General features: G+C 40.6%; 1 protein-coding gene across 2 annotated transcripts; it reads right to left on the minus strand.

Moving 5' to 3' along the window:
- Window positions 1-379: 379 nt before the first annotated feature.
- suox (sulfite oxidase) lies at window positions 380-24,867 on the minus strand. 2 transcript variants are annotated; one of them, XR_009064362.1, is made up of 6 exons: window positions 24,749-24,867; window positions 14,396-14,466; window positions 14,154-14,322; window positions 10,479-10,751; window positions 2,319-5,803; window positions 380-2,268 (listed from the first exon to the last, which is right to left on the minus strand). XR_009064362.1 is itself a non-coding variant. In XM_057845440.1 (5 exons), the coding sequence occupies exons 1-5, from the start codon at window positions 24,851-24,853 to the stop codon at window positions 4,586-4,588; spliced, it is 1,836 nt and encodes a 611-aa protein (XP_057701423.1). In that variant the 5' UTR covers window positions 24,854-24,867; the 3' UTR covers window positions 380-4,585. The 2 variants fall into 2 exon arrangements, 1 of the variants encoding a protein (XP_057701423.1); XM_057845440.1 differs by having other exon boundaries at window positions 380-5,803.
- Between the last annotated feature and the right edge of the window lie 1,146 nt (window positions 24,868-26,013).

A 26,013-nucleotide genomic window follows, 5' to 3' on the forward strand; every position in this document is an offset into this window, starting at 1 on the left:
GCCACAGAATGTATCACTGGCATGTGAGTGCTATCTCATCTAGTACGCGCACACACCACATACCAGCGTTCGTTTCTTTATCTCTAGAATGGTGGCGGTGAATCCAAATGTTTACAGTGATATGAACTAGGTTGGACACTCTGTATATGGTTGACTAGATTTTTTTTTCTTGCCAGGCACCCCCTCAACAACCAAATAAAGATCAGCAGTGCAGAGAATGGATTGTAAGTACAGTGAGTAGCAGAAGTATTTGCACCCCTTGTGATTTAGCAAGTTCACCCACTTAGAAAATAGGAAGAGGTCAGAAATTTCAATCATTGATGCATTTCCACTAATAGACTCATAATCTAAAACAAAAAAAAAAAAAAAAAAACTGGAACTCACATTGTATGATTTTTCAATAATTTATTTGTAATTTACTGGGCTTCATTAGTATTTGTACCCCTGAGAAAATCAGTGCTAATATTTAGTGCAGAACCCTTTGTTTGCAACTACAGAGGTCAGGCGCTTTCTGTAGTTCTTCACCAGGTTTTCACATATGGAAACAGGGATTTTGGCCCATTTCTCCACACAAATATTCTCTAGATCTGTCAGGTTTCGGGGCTGTCGCTAGGAAACACGAAGTTTGAGCTCCATCGAAAGATTTTCTATTGGATTGAGGCCCGGAGACTGGCTGAACCACTCCAGAACCTTGATCTGTTTTTTACGCAGCCCCTCCTGTGTCAGCTTGGCTGTGTGCTTCTGATCATTGTCATGTTGGAAGATCCAGCCACGACTCTCTGACTGAGGGAACCTTGATAAACCTTTTATGCAGCCACTCCTTGGTCAGCTTGTCATGTTGGAAGATCAAGCCACGACTAATCTTCAAGTCGCTGACTGAGAGTAGGAGGTTGTGGCTCAAAATCTGAATATTTATTTCACCATTCATCCTCGTCCCCCTGTCCACTTTGCCGAAAAGCAGCCCCAAAGCATGAGGTTTCCACCCCATACTTCACAGTGGGGATGGTGTTCTTGGCATTCTACTCATCCTTTTTTTCCTCCACACAAGACGAGTAAAGTTTGCACCAAAAAGTCATCTGACCACGAGGTTCTTCCATGACCCCTCTGCATCATTCAGATGGCGCCTGGCAAACTTCAGACAGGCCTTCGCATGTACTGGCGTCGTCAATAGAGGAACCTTCTGAGCAATGCATGATTTTAAACCATTGCACCATAGTGTTTTACTGACAGTAGCCTTCGAAATTGTGCATCCAGCTCTTATCAGGTTATTGACCAGCTCCTGCCGTGTAGTTCTAGACTGAGCCCTCACGTTTCTCATCATGAGTGATGCCCCAAGAGGTGAGATTTTACATGGAGCCCCAGTCTGAGGTAGATTATCAGTCATGTTTAGGCGTTTCCATTTTCTAACAATTGCTGCAACAGTTGATTTATTCTCATTAAGCTGCTTTCCAATTGACTTTTTCCAGTTGACTTTCCAATTTTTTAAGGTAGACTGACAACTCTTTGAATGTCATAATTATTGCTGATTCTCAGGGGTACAAATACTTATGAACCCCAGTAAATTACAATTATTTTTTTAAAAAATCATCCAATGTGATTTCTAGATTTTTTGATGATTATGTCTCTGAGTGGAAATGCATCTATGATTGAAATTTCAGACCACTATCTATTTTCTAAGTGGGTGAACTTGCAAAATTGCAAGGGGTGCAAATACTTCTGCTCCTCACTGTATCTATCATGTACAGTAAATGGTGAAAAACACCCACTTTAATAAAAGTACTGACAAAGCAGGTTTGTTTTTGACCAGTTGAAATCATCACAATGACTCAAGTATAACATTAAAATCTGTTGATTCATCATCTTCAAAGACAATGAACATTTCCCATATTAACCCCACTATTGTGTTCTCAGCATCTTTCACTGCTTATTAATACAATATGACAACATTAAGGGAATACAAAATTCTTTATTGAAACTTCAAAAAGGAACAAAGGTTTAATATTTCCTATGTTTTTCTGACACAGCAAATCATCTTCATTTTTATAATTGCTGTGCTCTCTATCCATAGAGTCAAAACGACAGATAAGCCATGCCTAGCAGTTTAGACATGTATTAAAATATCTAACATTTCACTTCATTAGTTACCATTTTTAAATTTCAAGTACTTATCAGAACTTCAACGAGAACATTTGAAACTAGAAACTGCAGTTTCTAGAGAAATTAAGATGGGGCTTTGCTGTGATGGATACAGAGCTATCAAGTCACTTCCTGTTGATTTGGGGACATTCGCGGGACATTTTCTGTTCATATCAGGTCACTTGTTGATTTGGGGATATTTGGGGGACACGTTATGTTGATATCAGGTCACTTTTGATTTGGGGACATTTCGGGGAAACGCCCTATTGATATCATTTCCTGATTATTCGGGGACATTTCCGGGACACGTCCTGTTGCATGGCTGTCAATGACATGGACTTACATGGGGGCCCATTGAATGTCATTAGGCTGTAATGGTATGTTTTTGGTCAAAAATCACAACCATACGTTTTTCTGCCATTGAACATGGGAAATTTGGTCGTACATGGCCGTCAATGGAATGTACGTGAGTGCCTGTCATTGGCATCGACTGACTTGGGCGCCAGTTATATGTCAATGGGCTTTCTTGGTAAATGGTCAAAAACCACAAGGACCTATTTTTCCCTTCCATTGAAATGAATGGGAAATTTGGACATACACTCACCGGCCACTTTATTAGGTACACCTGTCCAACTGCTCGTTAACACTTAATTTCTAATCAGCCAATCGCGGCAACTCAGTGCATTTATGCATGTAGACATGGTTTAAGACAATCTCCTGCAGTTCAAACCGAGCATCAGTACGGGGAAGAAAGGTGATTTGAGTGACTTTGAACGTGGCATGGTTGTTGGTGCCAGAAGGGCTGGTCTGAGTATTTCAGAAACTGCTGATCTACTGGGATTTTCACGCACAACCATCTCTAGGGTTTACAGAGAAAGGTCCGAAAAAGAAAAAATATCCAGTGATCGGCAGTTCTGTGGGCGGAAATGCTTTGTTGATGCCAGAGGTCAGGAGAATGGCCATACTGGTTCGAGCTGATAGAAAGGCAACAGTGACTCAAATAACCACCCGTTACAACCAAGGTAGGCAGAAGAGCATCTCTGAACGCACAGTACGTCGAACTTTGAGGCAGATGGGCTACAGCAGCAGAAGACCACGCCGGGTGCCACTCCTTTCAGCTAAGAACAGGAAACTGAGGCTACAATTTGTACAAGATTATCGAAATTGGACAATCGAAGATTGGAAAAACGTTGCCTGGTCTGATGAGTCTTGATTTCTGCTGCGACATTCGGATGGTAGGGTCAGAATTTGGCTTCAACAACATAAAAGCATGGATCCATCCTGCCTTGTATCAACGGTTCAGGCTGGTGGTGGTGGTGTAATGGTGTGGCGAATATTTTCTTGGCACTCTTTGGGCTCTTTGGTACCAATTGAGCATCGTTGGAACGCCACAGCCTACCTGAGTATTGTTGCTGACCATGTCCATCCCTTTATGACCACAATGTACCCAACTTCTGATGGCTATTTTCAGCAGGATAATGCGCCATGTCATAAAGCTGAAAACATCTCAGACTGGTTTCTTGAACATGACAATGTTCTCAACACTGTACTCAAATGGCCTCCACAGTCACCAGATCTCAATCCAATAGAGCATCTTTGGGATGTGGTGGAACGGGAGATTCGCATCATGGATGTCCAGCCGACAAATCTGCACCAACTGTGTGATGCCATCATGTCAATCTGGACCAAACCCTCTGGGGAATGCTTCCAGCACCTTGTTGAATCTATGCCACAAAAAATTGAGGTTCTGAAGGCAAAAGGGGGTCCAACCCGTTACCAGCATGGTGTACCTAATAAAGTGGCCGGTGAGTGTATATGGCTGTCTAAGGCATCTCATTAGAAATGAATGGGACAGTTTTTTGCAAATTTTGGGGGGACCGTATAAGTTTTTGGCAAATTCTTCCCAAAAATTTCCTGCGTCGCGTGAAGGTTTCGGTCATTTTGATAGTTGAACGGTGACGGTCGGTCAAACGGTTTGGGCTGTGCACCGCGCCGAAGAAACGCCTTTCAAAAAAAAAAAAAAAAAAGGAATTTTACTATCTGGGCCTTTGCCTTGCAAAGCCACGTTTAATGAAAGATATTCTTTGCTATAAACAAAAATGTAACACTTCCCTTCCAAGTGTGTGTGAGGTACGGAAAAAAACATTTGATAATTTACTACTACATTGTCCTTGAGATCCAGCTTTAGGTGCATGTGCTAGTACTCTTTCCAAAGTAAGACACTCTACCAGCTGAGCCATGCTGACTACTAGTAAACGGACCTAATGTTGCACAAGACATTCAAATAAAAGCTCAAAGGGCTTTCCATTTCTAATTTTGGCTCAGTCACTCCAATTCTTGTACAACTTCAAAATTCCACATGAACCTATCTGCACAATTGCACCCATTCGGCAAAGTTAAAATGCAGACGGAACATCCAGCCGGGTTGTCATCAGTGGTCCGATGAGGTTTATTGTTCATCGTCACTGATGGTGACCTTCACCCTGTGCCAGGCGTTACTCAGCACACCTCTAAGGTTCCAGATAGGAGCAACCGTGTCGGGCTGCATGTTGTAGCTATTGTCCACCGCCTTACAGACTATCTCCAGCTGGCGAGCATCTGGGGGAAGCGGGGCCGTCAGTTCCCAAAGCTTCCAGGCCCAGGCTCTCCCCGGCGGTGGGGGAGGTTCTAGGGTTTCCCCGCTGTCGCCGCTCCTCAGCCGGGCCACCTGCCACGTCTTCCCTCCGTCCAGAGATACATCGACGCGCACCACTTCTCGTCCTCCGCCACTCCAAGCGTAGCCCTTAACCGTCACTTCTTCGTCAGCGCGGGGGACCGAGGCGCCTTGCGCGGGCACGGTGATGGCCGACTGGACGGGAAGTTCTTGAATGGCCGGCGCGGACTTAAAGTCGACGGTATCCCAGTCGGTGGTCGGCGAGAAACCTTTGTAGTCGTTCTGCTGCCAGTGGCTACCGCTCTCCTCTGCGCTCACCGTAATCTTGGACAGCCACTTGACATTCCGAGCGCCAACCGTTCCGGGCACCACCACCCGAACCGGAAAGCCGTGGTCGGCCGGAAGAGGCTCGCCGTTCATTTCGTAAGCCAGTAGCACGTCGCCTTCCTCGCTAACTGCTTTGTGTATAGGGATGGATGCGCCATAAGTTGTCCCCGTCACGTCTTTGTCCAGTCCCTCGAACTGAACGTGGCGCGCCCACCGCGCCGCGTCTGGACCGTAGCCGGCCGCCAGCAGCACGTCCCGAAGACGGGCGCCGGCCCACACGCCGTTACTAATGGCAGAGATGCCCCAGTTCAGTCCTTTCACCTGCTTGACTGTGTTCATCTCGGAGCGTCGGTTGCCCGCGCACTGCAACGTGGCCGTGACCGTGTGCTTGGGGAAGCGGCTTTTCAAGTCCTCCAAGGAGAGCTTGAGACCCCCTCCGGGTAGGCCGTCCACCTGCAGTTCATAGGACGCTGGATCCACCTGAGGGACGGGCAGGTGGTTCCTCTTGAAGAAGATAGCGGATGGCGTGACGTAACTGTCTGAGAGAATTTCGGGTGGCGGCTCAGCGTTAAAGGGCTTAAGGCTGTTGACGCGCAGGGCAGGGTGTCGCACGGGGTCCGACGAGTACGGATCCGATGACGTCGCACTTTGCTGCTTCTTCTGGTCTTCTGCTCGCAATTCGCCAACCTTAGGCAAAATAAAAGCTGTTGATACCTAAGGTCTTTCTTCAAAATTATTAGATTCTAGTGCTACAACAATTAATCGATTAACTCGAATAATCCGATAGGGAAAAAGCTTTGTATCAAATTTTGCTGCTTCAAGGATACGTTTAATTAGTGACGTGGTGGTGGGAAAGGTTTGTTTTGAAAATGTAGCATTTAGTTTTATTGATTTGGATGGATACACTACCCTCTAGTGGCAACAGTGAATATGTCACAACATCAAACCATATATATACTGTATTTTTCGGACTATAAGTCGCAGTTTTTTTCCCCATAGTTTGGCAGGGGGTGCAACTTATACTCAGGTGCGACTTAAGTGTGAAATTATTAACACATTATGATATAATTTCACATGTTATTTTTGTGTTTTGGAGTGACACTGATCATTTGGTAAACTTGTTAGCATGTTCTTTATGCTATAGTTATCTGAATAACTTAAAAGCTATGGTCACGTTCGTGTTCTGCCTTTGGCAATGTGTGTTCAATTGTATAATTGACTTGTATATTGAAATAAATGCTTTTAGTTTGTGGCGCTTTCACGCCCACGTGGGGGCGCACTCGCACCTGTTTACGTGAAGAGGAACGCTCACACGCCAGAAGAAGACGGACAGCTACGCAGCTCTGAGTGAGTTGGCGAGTTAGCGAGAGAGAAACACTGCTGCGAACCTACGTTCATTGTTTATGCTTGTAAAATATCTCTACAGACGCAACGCCTGTGTGTATCATCTTTTCTGTTGTTATAGTGTGTTTTCCACCCGCGATCGGACACTTAGAGCCAGTTGCGTGGTTGTTTGAACGATGTGCTAATGCTAGCGAACGCATGCTAACCGTTTGTGTCATTAATGTAATAGCACCTAATTATCATTTATTTACGTTGATGCGAACCTGTTTGGTATCGAGGACGAAATTGATTCAGCAAATTATACGGACGTCCAGCATTGTCATTTGGGAGTTTAGCTCGCTGTATAGCCAGGACCGAGCCGTAGAGTCCTGGTGAGGAGAGGATACTCGCATTTTGTTGTTCATTTACTGTACACTGTACACTTATTCAGCATGTTGTTTTCTATTGTATTTTTATATTAAATTGCATTTCAAGATGACATATCTGTTCTATGTGATGGATTTTATGAAGTAAATTTCGCCCAAAAATGCGACTTCTACTCCGGTGCGACTTATATATGTTTTTTTTCTCTTTGTTGGGCATTTTATGGCTGGTGCGACTTATACTCAGGTGCGACTTGTAGTCCGAAAAATACGGTAGGCGCTTCCCGGAGTTCACACACAGCCAGGGGTCGCGTTAACCGAATATTTTCCGTCGTTGACCGATTTTTTATCTGTCATTTTGACAGGTTGCAATTCACACCCCAGACCACAGGGTGGCGAGTGAGCATATTAATTAGCTATTGTCTCTTGATGCATGACGTCGTTGGCCTTACTCGGAAAAATGTCATGGCAATTGAGTGTCCGAAGTTTCTTCAAAAAGCCCCAAAACGACAATGGTGTTGATAAAAGAGGTGAAAAAAGAGGGACTGCACAAGCGGGCACGCAATTCAAGTCCATGCGCACCAGGAGGAAGGTGTAAGACAGCGTTCAGGCCACAGCAGGTGAACTGTTAATTTCATTGTTCCATATGTAGCCTACCTACTGGGGCCACAGTCAGCTGTTTTTGTCACTGCGGAGAAAAAGTTACATATTCATCTGCTTGATGTGTGATGGCACGGTGTGGATTCTCTGTTAAGCTTATTCGGACAGAATATTAATTTAAAATGAATGAAAACTAAATACTATTGAATATGTTGAAGCGGTATGCAATGTTAAGAGTCTTGTTAGCTCGAATTGCTGTGTCCAGCCGCTGTAGCTCTGCTGCTCTCTGTGAACTCTCTATCAAGCCGGAACGCGCGCGGCTCTTAAGTGTCTCTGTCACGTGACTGTGTCGTAGCCAGTAACGCGCTCGGCCAAATGGACACACAAGTACGGAAAGGGAATTATGCTAAACAAAGCTATGTCATTATGATCATTTTAAAAATTTAAGTGACGGGTAAAAATAGATTATGACCGGATTTTTATGACCCTGTCAGTCAAAATGACAGCCAACGAAAAAGTCTAGCGCAACCTCTGCGCACAGCACAAAAAGTCTCGGAGTCTCATCTACGTCGTGCTGAATCCATTTTTCGAAATTTCGTGGGTTCCTCTGGTTTGATTATGCAGTTTTAACTTTGTCAACACACTGCTTACTTCAACCGCATTTGATGTTGTTCTTTCTAAACCGGAAATTCGGAGCAGCAATTTTCCAAAATGGCGCAGCCCATGTTTCGTTCAGGAAACTTGTCTATAAATGCGAAATCATATTAGAGGTATTGCTTCCTCGGCAGCCACCCTCCGCAAACATGTTTTACATGTCGGTTGGCCCTCCTCTTCTAAGTCAGGGTTATCTGTAACTGTTCTGTAGGCGAAGTATTCCCATACCAGCAATTTCATATTCTTTGATGGGGGAAAAAGTTCAGGAGCTTCACCTCCTCCAGCCATTGTGTAGCACAGCTAACTCACATTCACTGAGCAACAACCGGTGGGGGAGGGTCGAGCCTTGCAGCTGCAAGCGAGGGATTTCTCCATTTATTTTTGGGACATAAAAAAAGCTAATACCTTAGGGACGGTATGACGGAAATTTTTTGCGGTTTTGAAATCGTGACGTTTTCATACCATGGTATAACTTGAAACCAGTAATCGACACATGTCTAGCGATAACCAGTGTGTGTTTCTGTTTTTATTCATTTCAATTGGAATTATTTAGTTTTACTTAAAATTGTATTAATTTTCAAGATTACTTGAATATTACTTATGATGCTTAATAATTAAAACAAAATATGTATACAGTGCCTTGCAAAAGTATTCGGCCCCCTTGAATCTTGCAACCTTTCGCCACATTTCAGGCTTCAAACATAAAGATATGAAATTTAATTTTTTTGTCAAGAATCAACAACAAGTGGGACACAATCGTGAAGTGGAACAACATTTATTGGATAATTTAAACTTTTTTAACAAATAAAAAACTGAAAAGTGGGGCGTGCAATATTATTCGGCCCCTTTACTTTCAGTGCAGCAAACTCACTCCAGAGGTTCAGTGAGGATCTCTGAATGATCCAATTTTGTCCTAAATGACCGATGATGATAAATAGAATCCACCTGTGTGCAATCAAGTCTCCGTATAAATGCACCTGCTCTGTGATAGTCTCAGGGTTCTGTTTAAAGTGCAGAGAGCATTATGAAAACCAAGGAACACACCAGGCAGGTCCGAGATACTGTTGTGGAGAAGTTTAAAGCCGGATTTGGATACAAAAAGATTTCCCAAGCTTTAAACATCTCAAGGAGCACTGTGCAAGCCATCATATTGAAATGGAAGGAGCATCAGACCACTGCAAATCTACCAAGACCCGGCCGTCCTTCCAAACTTTCTTCTCAAACAAGGAGAAAACTGATCAGAGATGCAGCCAAGAGGCCCATGATCACTCTGGATGAACTGCAGAGATCTACAGCTGAGGTGGGAGAGTCTGTCCATAGGACAACAATCAGTCGTACACTGCACAAATCTGGCCTTTATGGAAGAGTGGCAAGAAGAAAGCCATTTCTCAAAGATATCCATAAAAAGTCTTGTTTAAAGTTTGCCACAAGCCACCTGGGAGACACACCAAACATGTGGAAGAAGGTGCTCTGGTCAGATGAAACCAAAATTGAACTTTTTGGCCACAATGCAAAACGATATGTTTGGCGTAAAAGCAACACAGCTCATCACCCTGAACACACCATCCCCACTGTCAAACATGGTGGTGGCAGCATCATGGTTTGGGCCTGCTTTTCTTCAGCAGGGACAGGGAAGATGGTTAAAATTGACGGGAAGATGGATGCAGCCAAATACAGGAACATTCTGGAAGAAAACCTGTTGGTATCTGCACAAGACCTGAGACTGGGACGGAGATTTATCTTCCAACAGGACAATGATCCAAAACATAAAGCCAAATCTACAATGGAACGGTTAAAAAATAAAGGTATCCAGGTGTTAGAATGGCCAAGTCAAAGTCCAGACCTGAATCCAATCGAGAATCTGTGGAAAGAGCTGAAGACTGCTATTCACAAACACTCTCCATCCAACCTCACTGAGCTCGAGCTGTGTTGCAAGGAAGAATGGGCAAGAATGTCAGTCTCTCGATGTGCAAAACTGATAGAAACATACCCCAAGCGACTTGCAGCTGTAATTGGAGCAAAAGGTGGCGCTACAAAGTATTAACGCAAGGGGGCCGAATAATATTGCACGCCCCACTTTTCAGTTTTTTATTTGTTAAAAAAGTTTAAATTATCCAATAAATTTTGTTCCACTTCACGATTGTGTCCCAGTTGTTGTTGATTCTTGACAAAAAATTAAAATTTTATATCTTTATGCTTGAAGCCTGAAATGTGGCGAAAGGTTCAAGGGGGCCGAATACTTTTGCAAGGCACTGTATATATGATAATTACTAATATTCAAGTCTTTTTTTAATAATCACCTGCTAAATAAAGGGTTAACGATCTAACTTTTGAATAGCTGTCCACCGTCATCACCACTGTCCTTGAAATGGTTAAACTTGTCACCATATTGTAAATCCCACCTTGTATTCCGAGAGGATTTCTAGCACATGCTCCTGGTTGTGCACGGCATAGAGGGCCCAAAAGGGTTCGAGGGCCCCACCTGCCGCCAGCAGGATTTTATCTCCGCCGGGGTGCATCGCGACAAACTCGGTGATGTCGTAGACGCCGCCGTTGAAAGTGACCCAGATACCATCTTGCAGTGTGCGGTGCTTGGTGACCTCTTCTTGACTGAAGACGGGAAATTGGGAGTTCTGTGCAGTGACTGGTATGCTAACAGCGTCTGCCCGCTCCGCCTGCATGGCAGATATTATGACAGTGTATCATATTTATCAATCAGAAAGTACAGCAGTTTGTGCAAGTTCACTTTCAAATACATGATGACTACTGTGTGAATCATTTCTTTTTAGTTTGGGAGTCATTCACACTATCCAAACTCAGATTTGTCTAATTTCCGCTGACCTTCAAGAGATCAGACAGGGAGGCTGAGTTCATGAGGTGAATGCCGAGTCACAGTGGATGTGGGAGTCAAAACTGACAAATGTGCTGAGTCGAGTTGCTGCTGCACCGTCTGCAAAAACACTGGCGCGGCATAGGACCAGCAGCAATGAACACAGCTAACTAGATTTAATTGGAGTCAGGAAAAGGAGTAATGGAGCCATAGTGATAAAATCATAATCACGCAAGAAGTATCAAATACTATTGTTCTCAAAAATGTGAATGTCATTTAGAAAATAAACAGCTTTTTTTCTTTTTCATGTCCCTATATGTAGTTCCAGTACAACTGGAAAGATAAGTAATATGTCTATGTTCATGTGAAATTACAACTATTCTTAAAAACACCTTTTCTTCAAAAATAGACCTTATTCTCATAAAATTATGTTTTTAATTTTGAAAAAATGTAGAACATATACACATTTTACCTTGAAATAAAAAAAATTAAGTCTCCTAAAGTTACACCTTGAATTTAAAAATAAACTTTATTCTGAAACTATATTACTGTTTTTCACTTGAAAACATACAATGGAAATGCATGGACTGGTATTTTGAAAACGTATCTCTTTAATCTTGTAAAAGTATGACTTCAATCTTAAAAATGCTTTTAAAAACTTATCTCTACTTTTTTCTCATAAGTGTATGACTTTAATATTGAAAAAAAAATAAAACCTAGTATCACAAAACTGTTAAAATTACTGTAAAAAATATACAAGGAATTTAGAGGTTCTAAAAAGTATAAACAGTGATCCCTCGTTTTTCGCGGTTAACTCTTTCACTCCCAGCCATTTTCACCGGAGCAAGGCGCTTCTCGCTACAGGCCGTTTTACTGGATTTTGACTGATTTTGCAAGGCCCACAGAAAATTCTGTTCTACTGCCATATAAACATGGAACCCACCAAAAGAAAGATTAGACTCTCGTCTTTCAGCAGAAAAAAGGTTAGTTCATATCTTTTTCCATTCTTTAGAAATCAGCATTAGAAAATAGCTTATTTTGAGCAATTTTCCAATTTCTGATGAAAAAACGGAGACATTGAGCTTTTTGTGAAAGCATACACTTCAAACATAACTTTGACTTTAACACAGCTATTTTTTGCTTTAGTTACATCCCAAACATCTGAATAATGTTTTACTTTTACAAAATAAGATAAACAACTAGACAAATAGAGCTTTTGATAGCAAAGTAACAATTTATTTACACATAACTAACTGAAAGATGACGCTCTTCCAGCTGCGACAGTCGGTTAAACTTTTCCCTCATCGTCGCCTGTCTCATAAAGATGAATTTTTTATGAGTCTCTGCACTCTCTGCTCGCGAGCAGCACGGACTCAAAGGCATCGTCCACTGCACTAGTGGCCCCGGTTGTTCTGCTCGGTCGTCCAGCGCCTGGAATCCCGGGCATCCTACCGGTTGTTCTGCTCGGTCGTCTGTCGCCTGGCATCCATTCGGTCGTCTTCCGCCGGTGCCCCAGCCGTGCAGCTTGGCCGTTCGTTGCCGTTGAATTGGGTTGTGAGTTTTACCAAATGCGCTACTGCCCTCCAGTGGCCAGTTTTATTGCTTTAAAATGGATTTTCAGCTTTGTGCTTTGGAGCTAAATTGAATCAGAACCCAGAGATGTCTCTTTTGGAAAAAAAAAAAAAAAAAACGTAAAAGATGCATAAATACGTCTTTGGGACACTGAAACAAATAAAAATAGAACGTATTTATACGTTTTTTGGAGCAAATGAGTTAATAAGGGACAGGAACCTGCCGCAATAAGTGAAAAACCGCTAAGTAGTGACCCATAAAAAAAAGTTTTTTTTGTGTGTTTAATGCATTTATTCAGATTTAGCATTGGAAAGAGATACATATAAGACATTGTTTTCCGTAATTTCCAGGTTTGTGGTGAATCAGTAACAGCCACACTTTTGCAAAATAGACAATGTTTATTGATTAGAAAATGCAGAATAAATGAGATTTATTGATTACAATCCCACAAGAGCAAGCAAACAAGTATCAACAAATGTCAACGATGACGCTAGATTTGAGTTTGTCAACCTCAGAATCTCGCGTTACCGTTACAGCAAAACGAAATGTCCCTTAGCAATGAAAATCGCTCACCGTGAAGTCTGCCAGCGGGTCACTTACAGATCGCCTGGCTTTGTTCCTTCGCCGCCTTACCGGAGTGTGTTGGCTCCCCGCTCATTTGTCACGGTAAGCGATTTTCGTTGCTAAGGGACATTTCGTTTTGCTGTAAAGGTACCGCGGGGATTCTGGGGTTGACAAACTCAAATCTAGCGTCATCGTTGACATTTGTTGATACTTGTTTGCTTGCTCTTGTGGGATTGTAATCAATAAATCTCATTTATTCTGCATTTTCTAATCAATAAACATTGTCTATTTTGCAAAAGTGTGCCTGTTACTGATTCACCACGAACCTGGAAATTTCAGAAAACAGACATGTTCTTCACTTTTTTCCCCATAGTATAATTAAAAAAAAACTTTGTACTTCAAATCTAATGATTATGATAAGTTTTAAACATGTTAGTGTCCCACCGAATTATTTTCAAACAAGAATAAAGTAGAAAAATGCTCATTTTTGTTAAATGCTTCAATGAGTGGGTCCACTCCAATCTGCTCAAGTTGCTCACTTACAATGAGTTGCCACAGCAACTGTTTAACAAGTTAAATGATGATTGACGTATGCCTCGCTTTGAAGTTTCGTCTTACAAGCGTCTTTGGCAAGATCAAACCTTAACGTCAGTCAATCATCGTGAACTTTGATAAGCAACTCCAGTGCACTGCCTGACCAAGAAAAGCGGCAGAAGCGAGAGTGAGAGACTACCAGTCGGATCAGGACAGCTCTATGAAACACTGCATTTATTTATTTATTTATTTTTTAATTGAAAAAGAAAATCCGCAAAGGACCGAGGGCGTGAAGTTTAAAGCGCGACTAAGCGAGGGATCACTGTAACATTAATTTTGAAGCTATGCAACTTTATTTCTTTAAAAGATATAACCTTATTGTTTCCAAATTTTAATATCATAGTAACCCCCCCCACCCCAGTGTAGCTTTGATTCTCTTTACAAATGTATCGTTTCCACAGATTATCTATTTTCACTGTTGAATTCTCCGATGCAGACATTTTCAAATAAAATGTTCATCGTTTCCCTGAATAACTTGCCAGCAAATCTTTAACGCAAGTTAAGGAAAAATGCTGACCTTATGATGGTTGAGGCCGTAAGCCAATACAGCTCCTGTCCCAGCCAGGAGACCCGCCAAAGCTCGTCTCCAGCTCAGACCGTGTCCAGCGTTCTCCCATCTCTGGTCTTTGCTGTTGCCACCCAAGAGACGAACCGCGCACCACCCAGCAGCAACGGATGCACGGGGTCTACGAAAATTTAGACCATCTCATTAGAACACTAACAAAGACGCATGAAACATGTGAGCAAAAGGAAGAGTACCTTAGAGGCACGAGGGGACCAAACGAAGTCAGACCTGAACAGCGCCGAAGCAGCAACATGGCATTGATGTTCTGTGGATATGTTACAATGACAAGATTTAGTCAACATAAGCTACAGTATGAATCTACCTGCTTTCTATCATAGCGTGGTCAACTATTTGCTTAGGTTTGTTTGAGAGATTTGTGTCTCGGCTGTCACTTTGTTCCACCAATCAAATTTAAAGGCGAACAATGCTTAGTTTATATTTGACCGATCAAAAAGAGGCAGAATGGAAAATGACTAGACGCAAAGTGGCTGTTGCCTCACACGGAAGCAATGTTTTCAGTTACTATTTTTTGTGAAATAAGCCAAAAACAACAAAGGAAACACATTTAACAAATTTACCAAATGCCTAACACGCTCTACATTGCAATAGAGTAAAAAAAGAGCACCTCGTTGAAAATTAAATGGCTATTTTCATATTTAGAAACGTGTCTTACACTTAGTATCACCTTTCGTCTTACGTGCAACCATTTAAACGAGTTACAAATGATTAACTACATCCTACTCCTGTGTCTGACAACGGATGTACTACACATTCTTGTTAAAATAGCAGTGCACCTTTTAAACTCTTAACCACCTACTGAAACAACCAATCAGCAGAGGGCTTTAAAACAGGAGCTCAACCAACAGATTTGGTAAACACAGATAAGAAAAATATTTAGTCGAAACATACTCCCATCTACTACATGTTGAGAAAAATGTCATGGCATACTAGCCTAATGGAATTGAGTACATCCATTATGCATTTTGAAGGTTTTAAGCTTGTGAGTTTAGGATTTTCACTGAATGGGCGTGTAGGTAACAAGTATAAAACAACAAAAATAGCATTTCACAAATATGGAAAGCCTTACTCAGGTACGTTATATTTGTTTAACATTAAACCTAATGCCAATAAAAGATCAAATGTAGTGAAGATGAAATCAAAGGAACAAGGCGCTTATGAAAAATGGGAAAAGATTAAAAAGATTTGTCTTCGATCATCAAAGATAAGTGCACAGTACAACCAAGATATATACAGTGAGGAGCAGACGTATTTGCACCCCTTGTGATTTTGCAAGTTCACCCACTTAGAAAATGGGTAGAGGTCTGAAATTTCAATCATAGATGCATTTCCACTTATAGACACATACCATAATTTTCACACTATAAGGTGCAACTGACGATAAGCCGCTACCCACCAAATTTGACACGATAATGCCATTTGTCCATAGATAAGCCACACTGGACTATAGACCCTACTCACATGACGTCACAACCACGCCTCCGCGCCATATTGTCCGACAGCTCATCGGGTTTAAGCATTACCGCTACGTAAATTCCTCCTATTATGGCGTGTTTTTCTGCTCGTTAACATTTATAATCAAAATGGTGAAGGTGTGTGTGGCGGTTGGTTGCAATAACAGAGAAGATAGACGGAGAGACTTGAAGTTCTACCGTATTCCGAGAGACCCGGAGAGGAGAGCAAGATGGACTGCTGCAATTCGACGAGAAAACTGGGCACCAAACGATCACTACAGATTATGTAGTAGTCATTTTATATCTGGTAAGATGCATTTAATATATATTTAGAGGGTTTTGGGCTGACAACCACAATTAAGATCATTGCGAGTAGGGTTGTTCCGATCATGTTTTTTTGCTCCCGATCCGATCCCGATCGTTTTAGTTTGAGTATCTGCCGATCTCGATATTTCCCGATCCGATTGCTTTTTTTGGCTCCCGATTCAATTCCGATCATTCCCGATAATTTTTCCCGATCATATACATTTTGGCAATGCATTAAGAAAAAAATGAATAAAACTCGGACGAATATATACATTCAACATACAGTACATAAGTACTGTATTTGTTTATTATGACAATAAATCCTCAAGATGGCATTTACATTATTAACATTCTTTCTAAATACTGCCATCTAGTGTATTTGTTGAGCTTTCAGTTCAGATACTGCAGCATGCCCCAAGGCATGATGGGAAAGTGGAACCATGATGGGAAGTAAAACCATGACTGTTGCCACGTTTACATGGAGCCAAATATTCCAATTACAATCGGAATATTTGTTCAAACCGAATAAATGTGTTCCATATAAACACCTCATTCGGAATGAACAGGCCCAAACCCAATGGAATTTCATTCCGATTCACAGGGGTGGAATATTCCTTTTCCCAAACCGATTAGAAGTAAAATTATATAATGTAAACAGGGAAGCGGAATGGTGTCTGGTTGCGTTCTTTCTGCACATGCTCCGTACTGACGTGGTGATGTCACTTTGTGACGTAAGTAACGTCACTTGCAACATGGCTTCCAAGCACAGCGCACCTAATTGGAGTCCGGCAGAAAGATTGTATTTAATTCAAACTTTAAAAGAATTGAATATAATTGCTCGCTTAGACGGGCGTAAAACGAGGAACAGTGAACTATTTAAAAAAGTTCACGAGCGGTTACACGAAGCCGGAATAGACCGGAGCGTTGACCAGATTAGAAACCGGTGGAAAACCGGCTACTACAAGGCAAAAGAGCAAAACAGCAGAAGCGGATACGACCCCACAAACACAACAAGTGGGTTAAAGTTAAAACAGCACCACTCTGACGATCAATCTCCATGTTTTGCAACGTGACGCTTTGTTTTGATTAATCTGCGCATGTCAGACGGCAGTTGTCAAACGTCCTTTCGGAATAAAGGCAGTCACGTAAACGCTGGATCGGAATAGATGAAGTGACATGTAAACAGCTGATCTGAAATTTCCATTCGGAATGATTTGAATCGGTACGAATAAAAGTCAGCATGTAAACGTGGCTAGTGAGTCATGCTAACAATGGATATACCATCTGTGCTTTGGGAAATAAGTTATGGTCTAAAAACAATGATTTATTGCCACCTTGCTTCTCCACATTGATTCTCATGACACTTCCGCATTATAGGGAGAGAGATTGCAAGGATTTAATCAAATGAGAGCCGGTTTGAAAGTCTGCCAAAGTTCACTCTACTCAATTAATACTGAATTTTAACTCTCTTCGTATGGAAAATGGCGTTACAAAAGATTGAGTGCGACAACGAGTGAAAGGGTCGTACAGCGCAAATGTTACTAGTAGGCATGTGCCGGTATGAGATTTTCACGGTACGATAACCGTGATCAAAAATACCGCGGTATCACGGTATTGCAATTATGGCTCCAAAATTTTGAGATGTATGGGTTTAAAAAAAAAAAATAAAATTCCATTGAACAGGATTTTTTTTCAAAACATATTTGTAAATTGGAACATGAATATAATGTGAAAATAAATAAATTAACACAAAATAACAAATATTTTATATAAAATTAAAATAAATAGAACCTAGACTATACCCACAGCCACAGCTCAAGTTGCTCAATATTAGAGTAAGAACAAAATAATTGCTATAAAAAGTAAAAGACTTCTAAATAAAATTAAAAATATATACTGTATGACTTTTTTTGAAGGGGGAAGCTCAAGTGAAGTTTTGCCATTTTCAGCCACCTTTTTCAACTCTAGTCTACATGATGCCATGCCTTTGTGTTAAAAAGAACAAAGAATTCATAAGTTAATAAGTTAGTTAAAAATGTATAAGTTAGTTTTATAAATGTTAAAATGTAAATATTGTTGAGGAAAGGTTTCATCTAATTTAAAAAAAAAAAAAAAAGTGAGGAGTGGGACCTCTTTTCTCAATTAGCGATCTTTGACGCGATTCTTTTTCTTTCCCCCCTTCATTCAAGCTTGTCTCTCTCTCTCAGCGGCTGTGAGACATAAAACCACAACGAAGCTGCTCTCCCAGCTTAGCCTAGGCTAACATTTGTCTTTGTAAGTTTTAGTTAGTTTGTATATTGAATTTGAAATGAAAATGTGTGTTTTGTTTTTGGCGAACTTTTTAATGGTGCAACTGCTATCCTGTTGAACCTAATCACACGTGGAAAAATACAATTGTACAACGTTTTAAATGTATTCATTTGTATATTTCACCACGATTTGAGCGCTCAATAAATTGAAGAAAAGTACGCCTTGTGTTTGGAGGATTTGTATTTGGGTTTGCTGGCTATTTAGCAGAATAGCGTCACTGACACTCACGGCAACAAACGGGAAGGGGTGAGCGCTGCCGCACCAAGCCACTTCGGCTGCATTTTGGCACATGAAAAATAGCGAATACCGTACTAAGGTATGACGGAAAAGTTTAGTGGTTTTGAAACCGCAACGTTTTCACACCACGGTAAACCGTGAAACCGGTAACCGGCACATGTCTAGTTACTAGCTTTAAATACTTTAACGTGACTCATTTATCAATCAAGTAAATCCCGCCGTTTTCGGGATATTTGTGAAAAACCTATGCTAACCCTAAACTAAAGACTCAGGATGAGTGTAACAAATTATGTTTGTAACGTTAAATACAATTAGAAAAAGATTTAATTAAAAAATATATATATTAAAAAAAGGCATGGCCGATATTTTTTTGCCGATTCCGATATTTTGAAAATGACGTGATCGGACCCGATCGATCGGGACATCTCTAATTGCGAGGCTAATCGCCGACAACATACACTTTCAAATTCAAGATGCTTATTTCTTCCACCATCATTTTTTTTTAATAATATTTAGCTGGTACCAGGTGAAAGAAGCTGGCCTCGTCTACGGATCATCAGTTAAACAGGTGTGTCCAAACCTTTTGCAAAGGGGGCCAGATTTGGTGTGGTAAAAATGCGGGGAGCTACCTTGGCTGATTTACATAGAACAATATATTTAAACAAATTTTAACAAGCCCTTCTGTGTGTCACATTTGCTTTATAATTTTTTAAATTCATAATTTCAACAATCTCGTCTTTGTGGCGTTCTCTTTCGACACTCGGGCTCTTGCGAAATACTGCTGCTGTGAAATTAAACTAGCTTCAAGTTGCTATAATTTCTCGCTGCGTATCTTCCCTGTATTGTTGTCGTATATGTCAGCGTGTCTTGTTTGGTAATATTGCGTCACATTGAACTCTTTGAAAAAAGCGACTGTCTCTTTGCAAATGAGGCAGACACAGTTGTTGCGTGTTTTATTGAAGAAATAGTCCAATATCCACCTATCCTTGAAGCGTCCGCCATCGCAGTCAACTGAAAATTGGAAGGGTCACACGGGGTAATGTTGCTTAGAGTGCTGCTCTTAAAGTTTTTCAAACTTTCTTGAGAATAGGCTGATTTTGTGTGGACAAGATAGTTGTAGATATCAGGGTAGCAGATGTCAGGCAGAGAGGGCGAAGACAACGGATCGAAAAATAGCGATTTAGGCATCAAATATGGATCTGGCGAATGGATAGACTGAAGCTTTTCCACATACCGCCTTTTATGCAACGCGTCCAATGAGTTTACAGCGTCTGAAAGCACCGGGGCTTCCATGAATTGCACTATAAATTGCACGACAAATTGAAACCATTGAGAATACGGATAAACACTGACGGACAATATGGCGGCCAGGTACAGCGACACGTCATTCTGTCACGTTGGTGAGTAGGGTCTATAAGCAGAAGCTGTCCTCGCTGTATTACGGGATATTTACACCAAATGATATCAAACGGTAACACTTCATTTGACAGCAGCATCAAAAGACTGTCATGAGACCAAATGAACCACCTTTGCAGCCAATTGGTTCAAAGCTTCATTTAGCCATCACTGTTCTCTTGGGTGGAGACAGTCAACCTCTGCTGCCACCTGCTTTCAACACTGGTGTCATCCAACATCCCTCCTAGCATGCATTGCACCACTACAGATGTAAATAGCAAATCAAAATTCATGTTCTGTGTTAATTATTTCTTCAGTTACTGTTGTTTCATTAATTGCTAGTTATGGAATTTGGTAACACTTTATTTGACAGTGGCGCCATCAGACTGTCATAAGACCATCATAATTATGACATGACACTGCCAGGAGCATTAATGAATGCTTTTGATTGTCATTTTGTGTCATCCGGCAAATGACCTCCCTTTTGAACAGATGTAAAAGATCTGATGTGGAAATAAATGGAGTTAGTGACATAACTTGCCGGATGACATGTCATGTCATAAGCATTCATTAATGTCCATCATAATATCATGTCATATTTATGACGGTCTTTTGGCAGTCTTATGATGCCGCTGTCAAATAAAGTGTTACCTATTAGCCCAAATAAATCAACAAATAAGACACACTGGACTATAAACCGCAGGATTAAAAACTAGGGAAAAAGTAGCGGCTTATACTCCGAAAATTACGGGGTATCTAAAAAAGAAAAAATCCGGAACTCACATTGTATGATTTTTCACTAATTTATTTGTAATTTACTGGGGTTCATAAGCATTTACCCGAGAAAATTAGTGGTAATATTAAGTGAAGAAGCCTTTGTTTGAAATTAGAGAGGTCAGACGCTTTCTGTAGTTCTTCACCAGGTTTTCACATCTGGAAACAGGAATTTTGGCCCATTCCTCCACACAAATCTTTTCTAAATCTTTCAGGTTTAGGGGCTGTCGTTGAGAAACATGAAGTTTCAACTCCATTCAAAGATTTTCTATTGGATTGAGGTCTGGAGACTGGCTAGGCCACTCCAGAACCTTGATATGCTTTTTATACAGCCACTATTTGGTCACCTTGGCTGTGTGCTACAGATCATTGTCATGTTGGAAGAACCAGCCACGACTTTCTGCCTGAGGGAAGGAGGTTGTGGCTCAAAATCTGATTATACATTTCACTATTCATCCTCTGCTTTATACAGTACTGTTGTCTTGTCCCAGTTCCAAAGCATCAGGTTTCCACCCCCATACTTCACAGTGGGGATGGTGTTCTTGGGATTGTACTTATCTTTCTTTTTCTTCCACATAAGACGAGTAAAGTGGGCACCCAAATGTTCTACTTTGGTCTCATCTGACCACATGACTTTCTCCCATGACCCCATCAGTCAGATGTTCCCTGGCAAACTTTCAGACAGGCCTTCACATGTACTTGCTTCAACAGGGAAACCTTCTAAGCAATGCATAATTTTAAACAATTGCAACGTAGTGTTCTACTGACAGTAGCCTTGGAAACTGTGCATCCAGCTCTTTGCAGGTCACTGACCAGCTCCTGCCGTGTAGTTCTAGGCTGAGCCCTCACTTTTCGCATCATGAGTTATGCCCCACGAGGAGATATTTTACAAGGAGCCCCAGTCCGAGGTAGATTATCAGTCATGTTTAGCCTTTTCCATTTTCTAACAATTGCTGCAACTGTTGATTTATTTTCACCAAGCTGCTTTCCAATTGTCTCGTAGCCTTTTCCAGCTTTGTGAGCACAACAATTTTTTCTCTGGTGTCTTTCAAAAGCACAGGTGACAATATCGCGCTCAAACGGGTGGTGTATGGGTGATTATTTATAGGGTAAAGTTGGACTTTTTTTTAAGGTAGACTGACAACTCTGAGTGTCATAATGATTGCTGATTCTCAGGGGTACAAATACTTATGTAGCCCAGTAAATTACAATTAAATTATTTAAATAATCATATTATGTGATTTCTGGATTTTTTTTTTTTTTTAGATTATGTCTCTACGAGTGGAAATGCATCTATGATTGAAATTTCAGACCTCCACCTATTTTCAAAGAGGGCGAACTTGCAAAATCACAAGTGGTGCGAATACGTCTGCTCCTCTCTGTACATTAGATTCCACTCTCCATCAAGTCATTTTACCTTTTTATTAGGGGAATAAAACAACCTGGCAAAATTTCCAGAATTTAACACTACAAAAAGTCTGTTAAGATTTCATTTATATTTCAATGCTGTGAAAATAACTTACCAATCGCAGCCAAAAATGCATGGATTGCAGATAGAAGTGCTCACTTTTAATCATTTAAACTAGAGATGGGCCGATTATCGGCGCTGATTTTTAGAAATTTGACGTATATCAGTATCTGTCTCTTTTTTATTTTTTTTAAATCCGACCGGCTTAATATGGAAAAAAAACAATTTAAAACTGGTTTATTTTTGCTCAGATGCAGCCTGATGCATTATTATTAGGGTTGTTCCGATCATGTTTTTTTGCTCTCGATCCGATCCCGATCGTTTTAGTTTGAGTATCTGCCGATCCCGATATTTCCCGATCCGATTGCTTTTTTTTTTTTTGCTCCCGATTCAATTCCAATCATTCCCGATAATTTTTACCGATCATATACATTTTGGCAATGCATTAAGAAAAAAATAAATAAAACTCGGACGAATATATACATTCAACATACAGTACATAGGTCCTGTATTTGTTTATTATGACAATAAATCCTCAAGATGGCATTTACATTATTTTCTGAGAGAGGGATCCACGGATAGAAAGACTTGTAATTCTTAAAGGATAAATGTGACTTTGTATATTGGGACTAAATATTGCCATCTAGTGTATTTGTTGAGCTTTCAATAAATGATACTGTAGCCATTTAACTGTTCTGCCCAAATGCATGATGGGAAGTGCAACCATGACTGTGCGTAGTGACACCAATTAATATATTTTCTCTGCGATGAGAAATAACATATGGTGTTAAGAGAAAGATCAACTACTACGTTTCTTCCCCACATTGCGTCCCACGATATTTTTAATTGTCGAGAGGGGGATTTTAAGGCTTTAGCCAATTAAATAAAGGCTCCAAAGACTGCCTAAATTCACTCTACTATATATAGGTAAAACGGCGCCTTTATAGATTGAACACAACAATGCGTGAGTGGGTCACGCAGCGGATGAGTGAATTGCATTAAATATTTTAACGTGATTAATTTTTAAAAAATTAATTACCGCCGTTAACGCGATAAATTTGACAGTCCTTCTTTAAGCCAAAACTAAAGACTCTGGATGAGTGTAAGACATTTTGTCTGTAACGTGAAATACAATTAGAAAACGATTTAATAAAAAAATATATTTATATTAAAAAAAGGCATGTCCGATATTTGTTTGCCAATTCCGATACTTTGAAAATGACGTGACCGGGACATCTTTATTATTCAACTTTTTAGATGCATCTGAGTTTAGGAAATTCAGGCACTTCGGGAGCTATACTGTGATTCAATAAACATGCTTTAGGCCAGCGGTCTCAAACCGACTCCACAAAGGGCCGCAGTGGGTCCTGGTTTTTGTTCCAACAGATCCAGCACAAACAGTTCAACCAATGAGGTTTCTACTAACATAAGCAGCACCTGATTGCAATCAACTGATTACACTTGTAAGAAACCAGATTGGTGAAAAGGTATTTGTCTCGTTTGGTTGGAATGAAATCCAGTACCCCCTGCGGCCCTTTGAGGACCGGTTTGAGACCACTGCTTTAGGCATTTCAATGAAGTTCAGTGTTACCAATCCTTTTTTTTTTTTTTTTTAACGCCAATTTTTACACTTTTACTGCAAATGAATATCGGCTCCAAAAATCTGTTATCTGCCCCTCTAAATAATAATCAGTATCTGCGGTCGATCTCTAATTTAAACTAATCTTATCAAGTTTGCCAGTAGCTTGTGAGATTACTACCGCGGTTATTTCCCAGAAGCCAGTAGCAAAGCATATATTATGTTACTGTACTTCTCGTAAGGTTATTTTAGGTTGCTGTAGTTTAAAGGTGAATTTTCCAACTACTTTTTAAATTTTACTGCTGATTTGAAACGCTTCTGGTTCTTACTTTGTCGAAATAGGTTCAAATTCAATACAGTAGTCCTCCTCACCTTTCCCAAACAACACTTAACTGAAACTGTGAATTATTTATGATGATGAACTTTATGAAAGTCCATAAAACGGAAAACAACATACAGTTCACAAATCACAAACAAAACTTAATCGGACACAAATGCAGGTGTGCCTCTCTAATCAGTACTTCTTTTACTACTAAGATTAGGAGACTAATTTGAACGATAAGTGGCAATAAAGCATAATGACTGCCTGCGGAAAAACAGAAAAAAACATGTCAAATCTCGTTTATTCCCTGTCGTGCTATTTAAAAACGCTACATTTGGGAATTTCCGAGCTTTTCCTGTAACGTGAACGTCACGTCAAAATTAATTCTGCGGAAATATTAATAAACACCAGCCAGAATTTAATGAAAAGAAATCATATTAAATTAAGTTTGGGTGTTGGCACTAAAAGAACACGGTACGTATAAGATTCTGAAGTTTGTAAACTGGTTGTTTGTACATAGCATGACGTCCTCCTCAGTGGCTAACTAGCTAACAGCAAGCCTGCCACTGATGTGTCAGGACGCACAAAATCACGACATCTCCCAAAACCTATATATTTTTTCATGAAGGACTCTGTACGATTCTTTACGCGTGACGTGAGGTAGATAAACAAAAACAAACTTACACATGCAAAGTCTGTCAGACGCCCGCTTGTTTGTAGCGACTTCAACTCTGCCACGCAGAATCTATCGAATATCCTATGCGAAAGCGAGCAGCACCGCCAAAGCATGATGACCGCCAGTCGAGAGGCGTTCAAGATAACAAATGTGAAGTAGTGTTAGAAAATGCAAGGCGATATTAAATATAATTCTTACAAGGGACTTTGGGGTGTTTATGTACATTTTATCATAAGTAGGCATGTGCCGGTATGATATTCTGACGCTATGATAACCTTAAGCCAAAATATCACGGTACCAGGGTATTGCAAGTACAGCTCTAAAATGTGCTACTTTGGGATATCTGGGTTTATTATTTTTTTTTTTTTCCATTTTCCACAGGATTTTTATTTTTCAAAACATATCAGCAAATTGGAACATCAGCGTTGTTAAAAAAAAAAAAAAATTGAAATAAAATGGAAATAAATGCAGTCCTTTAGGTAAGGGCCCAAATACACCAGATGCATGATCGTACCGGTTCCGGTCCGGCTCAGTGTTGACTGCGTGCCACGCAGTACGTCAAAAACAGGCAAATCATACCGGCTGCGCACGGCTGCGGTCCGCCAACTCCGTTCCCTCGTGAGCGCTCGCGTGATCGCGGGCTATCATGTGCCATTTAAAACATAACATACATAACATAACAGTCTATACTCATCAGAGATGCAGAAAGAGAGCACATTTTTTCTTTGCTTATTGATATTTATGTTATGTGTCTCTTAATTCCAGATTGACTGCATCATGTTGAGATCAGGGCTCCGTGTGTGGAGGGCAGGGGGGCAGGGCCCTATTATACCCTTGGTGTCGGTGGGTTTATATCTTTGTGCACATTTAAAATTTATGGCACATAACATCTCATAGAGCTGTTATAAACAACTTAAATAATCTAATATTTATAAAATGGATAGCGAAATATATACAGTTGTGGTCAAAAGTTTACATACACTTGTGAAGAACATAATGTCATGGCTCTCTTGAGTTTCCAGTTATTTCTACAACTCTGATTTTTCTCTGATAGAGTGATTGGAACAGATACTTCTTTGTCACAAAAAACATTCATGAAGTTTGGTTTTTTTATGACTTTATTATGGGTGAACAGAAAAAAGTAATCAAATCTGCTGGGTCAAAAATATACATACAGCAGCGTTAATGTTTGGTAACATGTCCCTTGGCCATTTTCACTTCAATTAGGTGCTTTTGGTAGCCATCCACAAGCTTCTAGAAAGCTTCTGGTTGA

Source organism: Corythoichthys intestinalis, chromosome 9 (genome assembly GCF_030265065.1).
Source record: "Corythoichthys intestinalis isolate RoL2023-P3 chromosome 9, ASM3026506v1, whole genome shotgun sequence".
NCBI classification, from domain to species: domain Eukaryota; kingdom Metazoa; phylum Chordata; class Actinopteri; order Syngnathiformes; family Syngnathidae; genus Corythoichthys; species Corythoichthys intestinalis.

Coding starts and splice junctions, on each gene's coding strand:
- suox (XM_057845440.1), bottom strand. CDS start 24,853: ATGCTTTGGCGGTGCTGCTCGCTTTCGCATAGGATATTCGATAGATTC. Junction 14,467..24,748: donor GTCTGACAGACTTTGCATGT/GTAAGTTTGTTT, acceptor ACATATCCACAG/AACATCAATGCCATGTTGCT. Junction 5,804..10,478: donor AAATCCTCTCGGAATACAAG/GTGGGATTTACA, acceptor ATTTTGCCTAAG/GTTGGCGAATTGCGAGCAGA.